At 46.6% G+C, this 12611-nt stretch overlaps 1 protein-coding gene across 8 annotated transcripts in view; it reads left to right on the forward strand.

Annotated features, from left to right (window-relative positions):
* The window catches only part of KCTD20 (potassium channel tetramerization domain containing 20), a 30200-nt gene extending 18588 nt beyond the window's left edge, over positions 1-11612 (forward strand). For all 8 annotated transcript variants that reach the window (XM_065698634.1, XM_065698637.1, XM_065698636.1 and 5 more), the window contains 7 exons: positions 2646-2845; positions 3558-3837; positions 4700-4802; positions 5296-5416; positions 6357-6554; positions 7367-7477; positions 8452-11612. In XM_065698634.1, the coding sequence (XP_065554706.1) occupies positions 2695-2845; positions 3558-3837; positions 4700-4802; positions 5296-5416; positions 6357-6554; positions 7367-7477; positions 8452-8744 (1257 nt within the window). In that variant the 5' untranslated portion in view covers positions 2646-2694 and the 3' untranslated portion in view covers positions 8745-11612. The remainder of the gene's footprint in view (positions 1-2645; positions 2846-3557; positions 3838-4699; positions 4803-5295; positions 5417-6356; positions 6555-7366; positions 7478-8451) is intronic.
* Positions 11613-12611: the final 999 nt, after the last annotated feature.

A 12611-nucleotide genomic window follows, 5' to 3' on the forward strand; every position in this document is an offset into this window, starting at 1 on the left:
CTAAAGGAATCCTTACTCATTTACCTCAATTCTGCTGACGCACGGTGTGTAGGATTTGGGCATGCCAAGAGGGAACAGGAAAATAGCATTAGCCTGGCCCAAGGCAGATTATCAACAGGGCTTCCTGTAGATTTAATGAGGAAACTCAGATCTGATGCTGGTCAGAGCCACCACTATTGCAAAGAGCATCTTTGTTTCTGCATCTTTCTGTCACTGCAGCTTTTAGCATCTTTCACTGGTGCTGAACTTTATGTAACAGAAAAGAATGAGGAGAAAAATGTCAAACAGTTGGGGCTTTTTGTCCTAAAATCCTGCTTAACAGATTAAGCAGAAAAGGGACAGGGGGGATGATCAGGGGAAATTCATGTCTTGTTGCTCATGTGAAGCTACAAGACATATAGATGATAGCTCTACAAGTAGTTTCTGAGATGTAGTAGAGGACTCTGCTGACTGGCACACAGGGTCTCTAGAGCTGTGCATGTGTTTAATTCAAAGCTTAAGGTGATGACCAGGCATGACAACATTCATCACACCCAGATAGTTGTGAGAATGCAGTCTGTAGGCATTTTTCATGCTATTTGACATAAAGTCACAGACTGGTTTGTGTTGGAAGGGACCTTAAAGCTCATCCAGCTCTAACCCCTGCCACGGGCAGGGACCCCTTCCACTGGAGCAGCTTGCTCCAAGCCCCTGTGTCCAGCCTGGCTTTGAGCACTGCCAGGGATGGGGCAGCCACAGCTTCTCTGGGCACCCTGTGCCAGCGCCTCAGCACCCTCACAGGGAAGAGCTTCTGCCTCAGAGCTCATCTCAGTCTCCCCTCTGGTTAAAGCTATTCCCCTTTGTCCATTAACATAGATCATTCCTGGGACAGGAGGTTTGTCCTGAAGTTGCAGGAGTGGGGCAGTTGGTATGTTCTGCTTAGATCCTAGGGGCTCCTCATCCGGCAGCCCGCTAGCCTATTACACCTTTTGCTGGTCTGTCCCATGAGAAAAGAGGGCAGAACATTGCGCAGGTTTATTCATGGGTCTTTGTGTTGCCCCTTGCTCAGGCAGAAGGGGATGGATTTGTTCATGTGTGACCAAACACAAGGCAGTATTCATGGTGTGTGGTGGGCTTCTGGTGGGACTGCTGAAAGGTCTCTCCAGGGTCTAAGAAACCAGCGTGGAACGTGTCGGGAGAGGGAGTTTCTGATGCAGCACTGGGTATTTGGTGGGAGGAGAGGAGGATGGTGATGCACTGCACACTGTTGAGTTTGCAGGAACTTGCATGACCCTCGTAGGCTCCTTATGTTGCTCCTGCAGCCTTTAGAAACGAAAAAATACAGCAGCTTTTCACAGGGTTCTGCTGCTGCCAGAAATCCTCCTTCTGATGAGCCTGGCAAGAGGTGTAAGCACCACGTTTATATTATATACAGATAATGCTGGCAACTTCCTGTTGGATTGATGGGACAAGAGGAAGGAATTGTTACTCCTTTTGAATGTTTCCAATTAAGACTGAAATGGAAGTAACTGACTGGAAACCCAGCACTGAATTGCTCATTAAAACCTTCATCCTCAGCAGGTCCTGCCCAGCAAACTCTCTAACTCTCATTTGGCATTTTGGTGGTTTGTTAGTGCTGGATTGTGTCTGGTTTGTATCCAGCCCTGTCAGTGTTCTGCCATGGATGGCACCCGCGGGCTCTGGAGTCTTAACTCAGCCAAGCAAAGGACACAGGACAATTGTTCTGCAGGGGGGAAATTGGGAACATTCGTTAATGAGGAAATTGGTGTTTTGTGTTTGGGAGAGTGAAAAGGAAACGCATCCAGCCAAGAAAGGAGAGTGGTGTCTTGTCCAAGGTAATAGCAGGACAAAATCAATGCCAAGGGGAGACTGAGGGAAAGAGACAGCAAAAGAGATCTGTAGGGAGATAGAAAGGAGGGAAAAGTGACCAAAGAAGATGTCTTTGCTTGTGCTGAAAGAACAGTTACAATTTGAGTGGCACTGGTTCAAGTGTCATGTATGTGTTGTGCAACGTGTGTGAAGTGTCCCTGCCCATGGCAGGGGTTTGGAACTGAATGACCTTAAGGTCTCTTCCAACCCAAACCATTCTGTGATTCTATGACTATATTGGGTTAAACACTGGAGTGAGCACTATATGACAGGAGGGTGATCAATCGAGAAGGGAAGACCACAGAATGCAGTATCTGTGACCAGGGAGCCTCCTTCAGACCTCAGAGGGGTTAAGAGGCAATGCCTGAGCAGTTAACTGGGAAAATGCTGGGGTTTGGGCTATAGCTGTGTTACAGAGCTCATTTTGCCAGTGCTGGGAATCCAGAGAGATGTGGTGTGGAGCTGAGGCAATTGCCAGGGAGGTAGTTGCAGGATCACACGTGTCCTCTGAAGGTATCAGTGGCTTTACACTTACTTTTTAATAAGCAAAGATTTATAGATTAAGTAGAACCCTGATTACTATGACAGCTTTATTTCCCTCGCCTTAGGTAAGCACAGGGCCACAGCCAGCATCATTAGCCTTCTGAAACAACTACAGTTAAGTGTCTGAAGAAACACCTTTTGAGCCTGGGAGGCTTTGCTTGTTGTTCCAGGCACAGGGATTCATTGCTTGGGAGTTTCTTCCAAAACCAACAACCTGGTGTTTTCTCTCCTAGCTCTTCTCTTAGGAAACGCAGCCAACTCCTTGCGTCACGGAGGCCCAGCATGAATGTGAACTGTGCTGCTGGCACAGACTGGCCAAGAAATCTGGAGTCCACTTGTTCTGTGGGGAGCACAACGGTAGCAGTCCAGGAGTCAGAAGAAAGTAACGTGGTGTTAGGAGGTCACAGCCCGGCTGCAGCTCCCAGGACTGAGGGTAATGTCTTTACCTTAGCAGTGAGAGGGTTTTAGAGTTGTTCTGTTTTTCTGAGGGAGTGCTGTGTTTTGGGAAAAATCCAGTATCCCAAAGCAGTTTGCCATGGGGAATATGGATCCTGCCTTTGCCAGGTTGGTCTAAAGGACAGCGGTCCACAGCAGAGTTTGGGGTCTTGCTGTTTTAGCAAGAACATCACACAGGTACGCCCTGGCTGGCCAACTCACAGCTCCTCCTGAGTTTTCCTCCTGAGCACATTAACTGGAGGTAGCTGGACATTCCTGATGAGCTGTGTGCCCACCATGGAGCAGCATCAGCCACCATCAACTGTGGTGTGTGCTTCTGCTCCTGCTTTGCTGTAAGAGTAGTTGTCAGTGCTGGGACTCTGGGTCCGTGTTTCTGGCCTTGTGTAATTCCTGGGCTCCTGCTCTTACACACTGAAGCTCCTTGCTTTAACAAGGAGCATTAAGCATCGTGGTTCATCAGGAATTTTGTTATTCGCAGTCCGACTGCTGGCTGAGTTTTAAAATGCAGTGTGGTTTTATGTCATGTGACACTACCCTGACATCTCTGTATGACTCGGTTTATGACGTATAACACTACATATATTGACATCCCTGTGTGACTCGGTTTTCTTACTACAGTGTTAAAATAAAATGATGTTTTTCAGCATCTTTAATATCTTACTCTTGCAATATTCATTTGTCTCTCTCAGGTTTAGATCTTGAATGCCGACACACTCCTTGTCCAGTAAGTCCCCAGCTCAGTAGCATGTTGTCTGCTCCTGAAGACACTCACAGCTGCCATTTCCAAGATGGAAATAAGAGACAGTCAGAATATTTTAACAGCCAGGAGCGCCATGGGTGCTGCACCTTGTCCTCAAGCAGCAGTTCACAGCCAGTGGCTCCAGAGAAGGTGACACTCGTGGTAGATGGCACTCGCTTTGCAGTGAATCCACAGATTTTCACTGCTCACCCTGACACCATGCTGGGAAGGTGGGTCATTTCCACTGTTTCCAAGATGCCTCAAGGGGGTTAAGTGTTTGTTACAGTGGAACAAACTCCAAAAGTCTGTTTGTCATCTGTACACACAAGCGAGGCAAGGTTGACCTCATTCAGAACTTGGCTGTGAGGGCTTGAAGACATGTCCAGATGTAGGAGTTGGTAGTTCTGTAGGTGACATTCTCCTTTCTGTCCCCTTCCTTCAAACAATGAGTGCTTTTAGCTAGACCTGGTCTCCTTTTGCCTCTGTTTAAGTGTTAGCCTTGTTTGTAAGCAGTGCATCTGTTCCCAGCTGATAACCTCCCTTCCAGAATGGGGAAAATGATAATGTTCCATCCCCCTTCTGCTGTTATCTTTTGATACTCTCCCCAGAGAGAATTTACTCAGCTCCCTGTAGCACGGCATAAAGGTTGGAGCCTTTTGACACAATAGGAAGCACTTATTTTCTGTATTGCCAGTGCTTTCACCCATCTCTGACCAAAGGAGATGGGTTACTGACCCTTGTGGCGGCTGTTGTGTAAAACAAGGGATCAAAAAGCATGTGGTGGTGGGTATCTCATGTAGTGTCAGTGAAAGGGCTTTATTGCTGGGGTATTTTCTGACCCAGGGTTGAATGAGCTGTCCCTTGGAGCTGTGGCTTGTTTCATACAATCCAGTAGATGTAACAAGAGTCCAGTTATAGGATGACTGAGCTGAGGCAGCTCTTGTGCTTATTACCATGTGAGAGATTTAAATGTAGGGTTTGTTGTATATATGTGTCACTGCTGGATTTGTTTAACCTCGATGTACCTATTGATCTCTAGAATGAATGCATTTCAATATACTTATGCCCTTACATAGATTTTTATCTGTTCAGAATGTTTGGACCAGGAAGAGAATACAATTTCACGCGGCCAAATGAAAAGGGGGAATATGAAATCGCAGAAGGAATCAGCTCAGCTGTGTTCCGGACTGTGCTGGTAAGGACATGTTTGCAGATGGAAGAAAACAATCTGTTTGTGCCAAACTGAGCCATGTCCCAGGGGGGATGCAGCTGCCTGGGACATGTTCTGTTATTCCTGTTCTGCATTGTGGTTGTATTTAAACTCTTTGATATGAGTCAGTATTTCAGATGTTGCCTTTTACCTTTCTTGTGTCACACTGTTGTAGCTCCTGAGCTGCATCCCAGACTTGTGGTTGCATATAAATGCATGTTGCCTATGAGCTATTATGAAACTCTCTGCTATGGGAAAGGTTTTAGCTGGAGCTCACTGTTGATCAGACCCAAGGGGATCTGCAAAGAGACAGAGATGTAAATTCTCGGACGAGGAGGGTGGTTTTACTGTTCACAGAGCTATAAATAACGTCTGTAACACTCAAATGTTAGTTAACAAAACAAAGAGGTAATGAAAAGTTATCAGGCTCCAAGATACTCTTAATTTTTCATTCCCAAAATTGTCCTTTTATTTGCAGGATTATTACAAAACCGGGATCATTAACTGTCCTGATGGGATTTCCATCCCAGACCTTCGAGACACATGTGATTACCTCTGCATAAACTTTGATTTCAACACAATCAAATGTCAAGATTTAAGTAAGTATGGGGAGAAACCGGCTCTTAGAGCTCACCTGCATGGGTTTGAGCACTCTGATCCTGATTCAGTGCAATTCTTTATTGTGGGCTTTAGTTTAGCATGGAGGTGTGGACTCACTAAGGCTCATCTATGCATTGCATTTAAACAGCTTCCTTTTTGTGCTGCATCAATCCCAAGGGAATTGATCGAATCACAGACACCTTGCTCAAAAAAAGCAAATCGAACTTATAAAAATCACAGTCTCTTCTTGTAACAGAGGCTGAGAAGACCTTCTGTTACAACCAAACAAAATGAAGGCTAAAAGCAGGGCTATAACTCCTGTCTAAAATGTACCAGCGAGTCATGAATCATTTAAGCTAAAGGGTGATGTGCAGAGCAGGAACCAAGGACAACAAAGCTGGAAAGCAGTGGAGAGTTCCTAGTCAGGAAGGGATCTGACTGGGAGCAGCTTTTTGGTGGGAATGCTGGCAAAAAAAGTACTTTTAACGTAGGCTGTGAAAGGGACTGTACAGGGATGGTGTACATGGAATCATAGCACAGGCTGGGGGGGGGAATTTCCTACCCGGTCTTCTGATCACAGAGAAAGCAGAAAACGTGCTTTTAGGGACAGAGGTTGATGCTGGAAATTCAAGTTAAGTATAGTAATGAATTAATAATTCGTTCTATTGTTGTTCCACTGTATTGGTTGGACCTTGGTGTTCTTTTAATGGTAGTGTAATGATTTGACGGTGTAATCTGTATCCCATTGGAAATATGGTCTTATGCCTCTGATTTTGCCAGTTCTGGAGCTGTGGAGGCTGTTGATGCATCTGAATGTGTTAAGCACTTTGTGTGAAGAAGAATGCAGGCTGTGCTCTTGAATGTATACGGAAAGTGTAGAGCTGAGACATACTTTTTTGCTGTGTAAAACAGTTTATCATATGATGTCTGTCTCATTAGGTGCTCTGTTACACGAGCTCTCCAACGATGGTGCTCACAAGCAGTTTGACAGCTACCTGGAGGAGCTCATTCTGCCTATAATGGTGGATAGTGCACGGAAAGGGGAACGTGAATGTCACATTGTGGTGCTGACAGATGAAGACACCGTGGACTGGGATGAAGATCATCCACCTCCAATGGGAGAGGAGTACTCACAAAGTAAGGGCTCAGCACTGGTGCTCCTGGCTCCATGTTGAGCACACACTCAGACATCTGGCTGTAAGGATAGGGCACGCTGCCCAAGCAGCAGTCTTCCTCCAGGAAGAGACACTGCTTTGTATATTCCTTCTGAACTGACTGCTGCTAGAGCCTGGTCAGAGCTTTGGTCTGACCACCTGTATTGGTAATGACAGCACTCACTGCATCTTCCTTTTGTTTGCTGCTTCCCCCTCAGCTTTTTCCTGGCTCCTAAGTGAGTGCACACTCTGCTTTACACACCCTCCACCACCCATTCTATCCAGCCTGCAATGTGCATCACTGCCCTCCCACCAAGGAAGTACAGCTAGTCCCAGTGATGGAAACAGACACCTGGAGTAGTTCTTGGAAACCAGACCTGGTTTTCAACACCTCACAGAATCCCAGCCTGGTTTGTGTTGGAAGGAACCTTAAAGCTCCTCCAGCTCCAACCCCTGCCATGGGCAGGGACCCCTTCCACTGGAGCAGCTTGCTCCAAGCCCCTGTGTCCAACCTGGCTTTGAGCACTGCCAGGGATGGGGCAGCCACAGCTTCTCTGGGCACCCTGTGCCAGCGCCTCAGCACCCTCACAGGGAACAGCTTCTGCCTCAGAGCTCATCTCAGTCTCCCCTCTGGCAGGTTAAAGCCATTTCCCTTGGCCTGTCCCTACAGGCTCTTGTCCAAAGCCCCTCTCCAGATTTCCTGTAGCCCCTTTAGGAACCTCCACATTGTAGCATGTCAAAACCAGGGACGAAGTCCCTCCTTGTAGATTCTAATCTCCCTTTTTATCCCTCCAGTTCTTTACAGCTCCAAGCTGTACAGATTCTTCAAGTACATTGAGAACCGCGATGTGGCAAAAGCTGTCTTAAAGGAGCGGGGCTTGAAGAACATTCGCATTGGCATTGAAGGTAAAGTGTTCCTTCAGGTGACTCCATACTAAAGCCTGGTTTCCTCTGGGCTCAAGGCATTTGCTGCTTTGCTCTGTGTTTTACTAAGTGTTTATTTTCATGGAATTAGTACAAGCTGGGCATGTTCCTTCACCTTTATCATGTTACACTGAAATTGGTCAGGATGCTTAAATGTTAGAGAAAAGTAAAAGGTATGTAGCATGGAGCAGTAAGACTGTTCTCTTTAGGAGCAAGTAAACAGGAAACAGGAGTCCCAAAACTTCTGCCTGCTGATCCAGGCATTCCCTTAGGGAGCTTAGAGAACATTGTGCTTTGTCCTTGGGACACTGTCTTAATTTTAAAGTAGCTGTGTCTGCTCACAGACTGGCCAGCACTGCACAGCCATTGATCATATAGCTACACACATTGCTGCACCCTCTGGATCATTGAATCCAACTGTTCCCCAGCACTGCCAAAGCAGCCACTGAACTGTGTCTCAAAGTGCCTTATCTGCACATAGGCTCAATCCCCCCAGGGATGGTGCCTGCAGCCCTGCCCTGGGCAGCCTGTTCCAATGCCTGAGCACCCTCTGGGGCAGGAATTGTTCCTCAGCTCCATCTAAACCTGCCCGGGGGCAGCTTGAGGCCGGTTCCTCTTGTCCCATCCCTTGTTCCTTGGGAGCAGAGCCCAGCCCCTCCTGGCTCCATCCTCCTGTCAGGCACTTGTAGGGAGCGATCAGGTCCCCCCCCCGAGCCTTCTCTTCTCCAGACTCAACCCCCCAGGTCCCTCAGGCTGGAGTGTCCAGTCCTCCTGGACTCCTTCGTAGGGAAAAAAAGAACAGTTATGCAAACCAATAATGGTAAATGTGGAAAGTGGGTGTTCATCTCCTAAGTCCCCCTGACCCCATAGTCATTCCTACCTGTCTGTTCTGGGATCCTCTTGTCCCTTTGTGCATATCAGAGGTGTGTAACATGACTGACTGGCTGTGTTTTCAGGGTATCCCACCTGCAAAGAGAAGGTGAAGAGGAGGCCTGGTGGGCGCTCTGAAGTTATCTACAACTATGTTCAACGGCCCTTCATCCAGATGTCATGGGAGAAGGAAGAGGGCAAAAGCCGTCACGTTGATTTCCAGTGTGTTCGGAGCAAATCCCTCACAAACCTTGTCACTGTGGGTGATGATGTTTCAGAGGACCAGGAGGTTATAATGCATCACCCCCCACAGGTAGATGAATTGGACAGGCTGAATGCGCCATTCTCCCAAATGGCTGTGAATGATTTACCAGATTAATGGTGGCTCAGGTTCATGGTCCCGCTGATGTGGGAACGTCTCGGCATAGTTCCATCCCTGGTGATGGAACACAGACTCTTGCAGGGTGCTTTATCCTCGTTCCTGCTCTTACTGCGTTGTCATACTTCAAGCATGTTAATGAAGAGCCACACTCTATGGTCTAATTGTGCAATCAAAAGCAACATCTCCTCAAACAAGAAGAAATGATGCTGTTTGTTTCTACTTCAAAGGCTTCCAGATTGGTGGGTGCTGAATATTTTACCTGAACTTCTAAAAGAAGATTAGAAGCATTTTGAAACATCTTGTTTGACATGAGAGAGGAAATTCTGGGCCTGTCAAGACAAAGCTTTTCTTTATCATTAGGCACTTAGCTTTGCTTTTGTGATACATCAGTTACAAAGGACCCAACATCAAAGCAGGAGAGATGATGCTCTTTCATCAACCAGCAGAAATGTAGCACAGTTGGGACAGCAAAATCCTGAGTGTGGAGGAATGTGTTTACACTGCCACCTGGCTCTGCATCCAGTGTTGTACTGCTGTTCTGGGCAAGGATGGACTAGTTCAGTAGGAAGTATATGCCTGTTGACAGGAATTGCCCATATATACTTCTCCATAGGGTGGAATCGTTGTTTCTAGGAATGTTGTCTGTTAAGTTCAGCAAAATGAGTAGATCATATTGAAGGAAAAAGCAAATAAAGGGGAGACTGTAGTTGATATTTTACCAACAAAGTAAATCTGTTTAGTAGCCTAATAGATGTAAGAAGCTTTCTAGAAGTGACTGCATGCTAAAGACTATCAGTTGTCTCCTCCATCCCCCTGCTAAGACAGAAGTGGAGGAGCTCCCAGTACAGACAGTTTACTCCCTAAGTAAATTCCTTGGTCTCATCCCCCTTAGTATTTCTGTAGACTCTCCCAGGAGCACTCTACTGTTGCAGCTTGAAAAGGCCAGCTACTGACTTCCCAGTTTGGAAGGGTCTGCACCATTTTGCTGTCAGGCAGGTAAGAAACCAGCCTTCAGCCGAGAAAAATACACATACCTGGGAGCAACACGTCTTTGCTGCTCTGATTGTAGTACCCTAGTCTGTGGTTAAGGCTCTGTGCATTTTGGATTCAGAGACAACAGGGTTGTGACTGTAAGTAGAGACACACTCCAGGCTGGTTTAGCTGAGTTATATCAAAGCCAAATGGTCCTGTTCCTTCAATGTGGAGGTACCTGTGGGCTTCATTAACCCTGAGTAGCACACAGTGAGTTCAGAAGCAGCACATCAACCATAACGGGTCTCTGGTTGTTCTGATGATTGTGTAGAGGTTTTATGTTCCCAAAGCAGAATTAAATGTGGTGCAAAGAAAAGCTGAAACCCACTCAAAGGGAGGGGGAGAGCTCCCTTGCAAGGTTGTTAAGTTCAGGTCAGTTCTCTTGCAGTTGGCTGCTGTTGAATCCTGTACCACTTACTTACACATTCAGTTACCTGGTCATAGTTGGCAAAAGAGAGGTAGGTACTCTGCCCTGGAAGGTTTAATTCTTTGTTGCCACGGTTGTATTACAAAGCAAATCTTGTCGTATTCTCCATCTGTCTGCAAAGTGTATGGTAGACACAGCACTGAAGTTACTGGTTGCTGCTAAGGATGTTTGGGTTTTCAGTGTTTAAGTACCATGACAATCTCAAGCACAGATTTTCCTGAAGGTTTATGAGTTGTTTTAGTTGCAAGTAACAAAATCTCTGCCAAGGCATCAACTTGATGATATATTTAGCTCCCATTTGTGTGGATACAGTTCTATTCTTTGCAGTGTTTCTGTTCTTAGCTTCTTTCCCAAGTGCATCGAGTCGATTTCTTCTTTTTCTAAGTGCCTATGGGAAGGTTTCCAGAAGTACTTCAGGACCTCCTGGGGGTCCCAGTGGTTCAGACGCCCAGGTCCACGTGACGACTTTTGCAAAATCCTCCCCGTGTGTCAGTGGATCAGGATAGAGAAGTGGCCTTCAGGATCAGCACAGAGGTGGTGGCAATCACTTCCCATTCTTGCTCTAGATGAATTTCTATTTTTGTAGTAGAGAAAGGAAAACACATGGACCATCAGCCCGCCAGCTAAGGGCCAGACCAAGCCCATTACCTGCCATTTCCACAAGTTGAAGATGCTGGTGAGACTCTGCCCAGCAGTGATGGAGCTTGGCCCCAGGACCTATGGATTCTCTTTTTTCTGTGTGTATTTATTTTTCCAGCTGTGTAAGTTTGAAGCGAATGTCTGTTGGCATTGACCAGCTGACTTGCAACTGGAGATTACACATGGTTCTGTTCTATGGACCTGAAATGTGTGTGTTGGTGAGCTACAGGATTGTATCAAGGCATCTGACTTCGATGGGACCTGACAGCCAAGTACCGAAACAAACCCCTCCAGTGTCCATCCCTGAGCCCAGCATCAGCAAACCTCCTGAAGGATTTGGCCAGTTCAGTAGGACAGTGATCACAAGGACTTAACTGCAACAGGCCATTGTGTGGGAGTTGGAGAATGGCAGTGCCTTGTTGAAGCTTGTTGGTACTCTGGGTAATCAGTTGGACCTTCAGCATGGGATGGAGGTCTCCAGCATCCATATTTCCACACCGGTTTTACCTCTCCAAAAGCCCACTGCAGTTTATTGGCTTTCCCAAGGAATTTAAGATGAGCTTTATTTTTTTTAGTAGAGTGAATTCTATTGGAACACTAAATCAAACTGAAAAACAGGCATTAGCTTTTCCTTCTCCTCTCATGGTCACCTACTTCAGGTACGTCAAGTTTTGTCTTCCTCTAGATCTACTGCAGTGTTACCTGTGGTGTGCGTGAACTACAGCTGTATGGTTTCTTTTCTGTATTAAAGTATAAATTATACCTGGCTTGTTTGGCTCTTCTAAAACTCATTTTAAATGGGGAGTAGAAGAATGGGCAGGGGATCAGTTACTTGAAGGTTTTGTTTCTTCCTTCATAAATAAGTGTGGCTGGGGACCCCGAAGACATAGAAATGGTTTTGCACCAAGCAGAGCCTGGCGGATGGAGCAGGACCTTGTGCAGCACCCACACACAAGCGCTACTACCTGGAGTTTACCAGCTCATTGCAGTGATGTTCTAAAAGCAGCAGATAGCGCAGGTATGATGTAACACTACTGAACACAACACCTGCAGCTTCTACACCAGGTCAGAGTGCTGCTTTTGATGTGAAAGATGCTCTCCACTTCTACCTACTCCAGCTGCAGAAGAAAACAGCTTTGGAGCAGGTCTAGCTTTTATTCCCATCTTCAGTGGTGGATGTACCCCAGGGGTTTGCTTGGTGAGGCTTGAGAAGGCCACCAAGAGGAGAGTTACTGAAATGGTGATGGGAACTTGTACTCACAAGTGGAGCTGTCATAAGGGTGAAGCAATGAACTAAGAACCACAATGGATTTTGGCATGTTACAGGCTGGTAGGAGAATAATGACGGGTCAGAGCTTTGCTTCCAGTGCCATGTGCTCACTGCTTATTGTCCCTTTTAAAAACAGAAAGAGGAAAAGATGAAAACCAACTTGTCCTGAAGCTGGTAAAATTAAGTTACATTTATACACTGCAGCCACGTAGGCACGAGTAAGGCCAGGATTGTCCGCCCTTGCCTGAAGGCCAGCTGCACTCTGCCAGAAAGGTTTAATTCTTCTGGACATAGCACTTTAACAGGGTGCGCATTGCTGCTGTGCATCTCTAGGAAATACAGTCCCAGAATCCCAGAGTGGTTTGGGTTGATGGGACCTTAAAGCTCATCCAGCTCCAACCCCTGCCACAGGCAGGGACCCCTTCCACTGGAGCAGCTTGCTCCAAGCCCCTGTGTCCAACCTGGCCTTGAGCACTGCCAGGGATGGGGCAGCCAC

Source organism: Lathamus discolor, chromosome 19 (assembly GCF_037157495.1).
Source record: "Lathamus discolor isolate bLatDis1 chromosome 19, bLatDis1.hap1, whole genome shotgun sequence".
Taxonomy (NCBI): domain Eukaryota; kingdom Metazoa; phylum Chordata; class Aves; order Psittaciformes; family Psittacidae; genus Lathamus; species Lathamus discolor.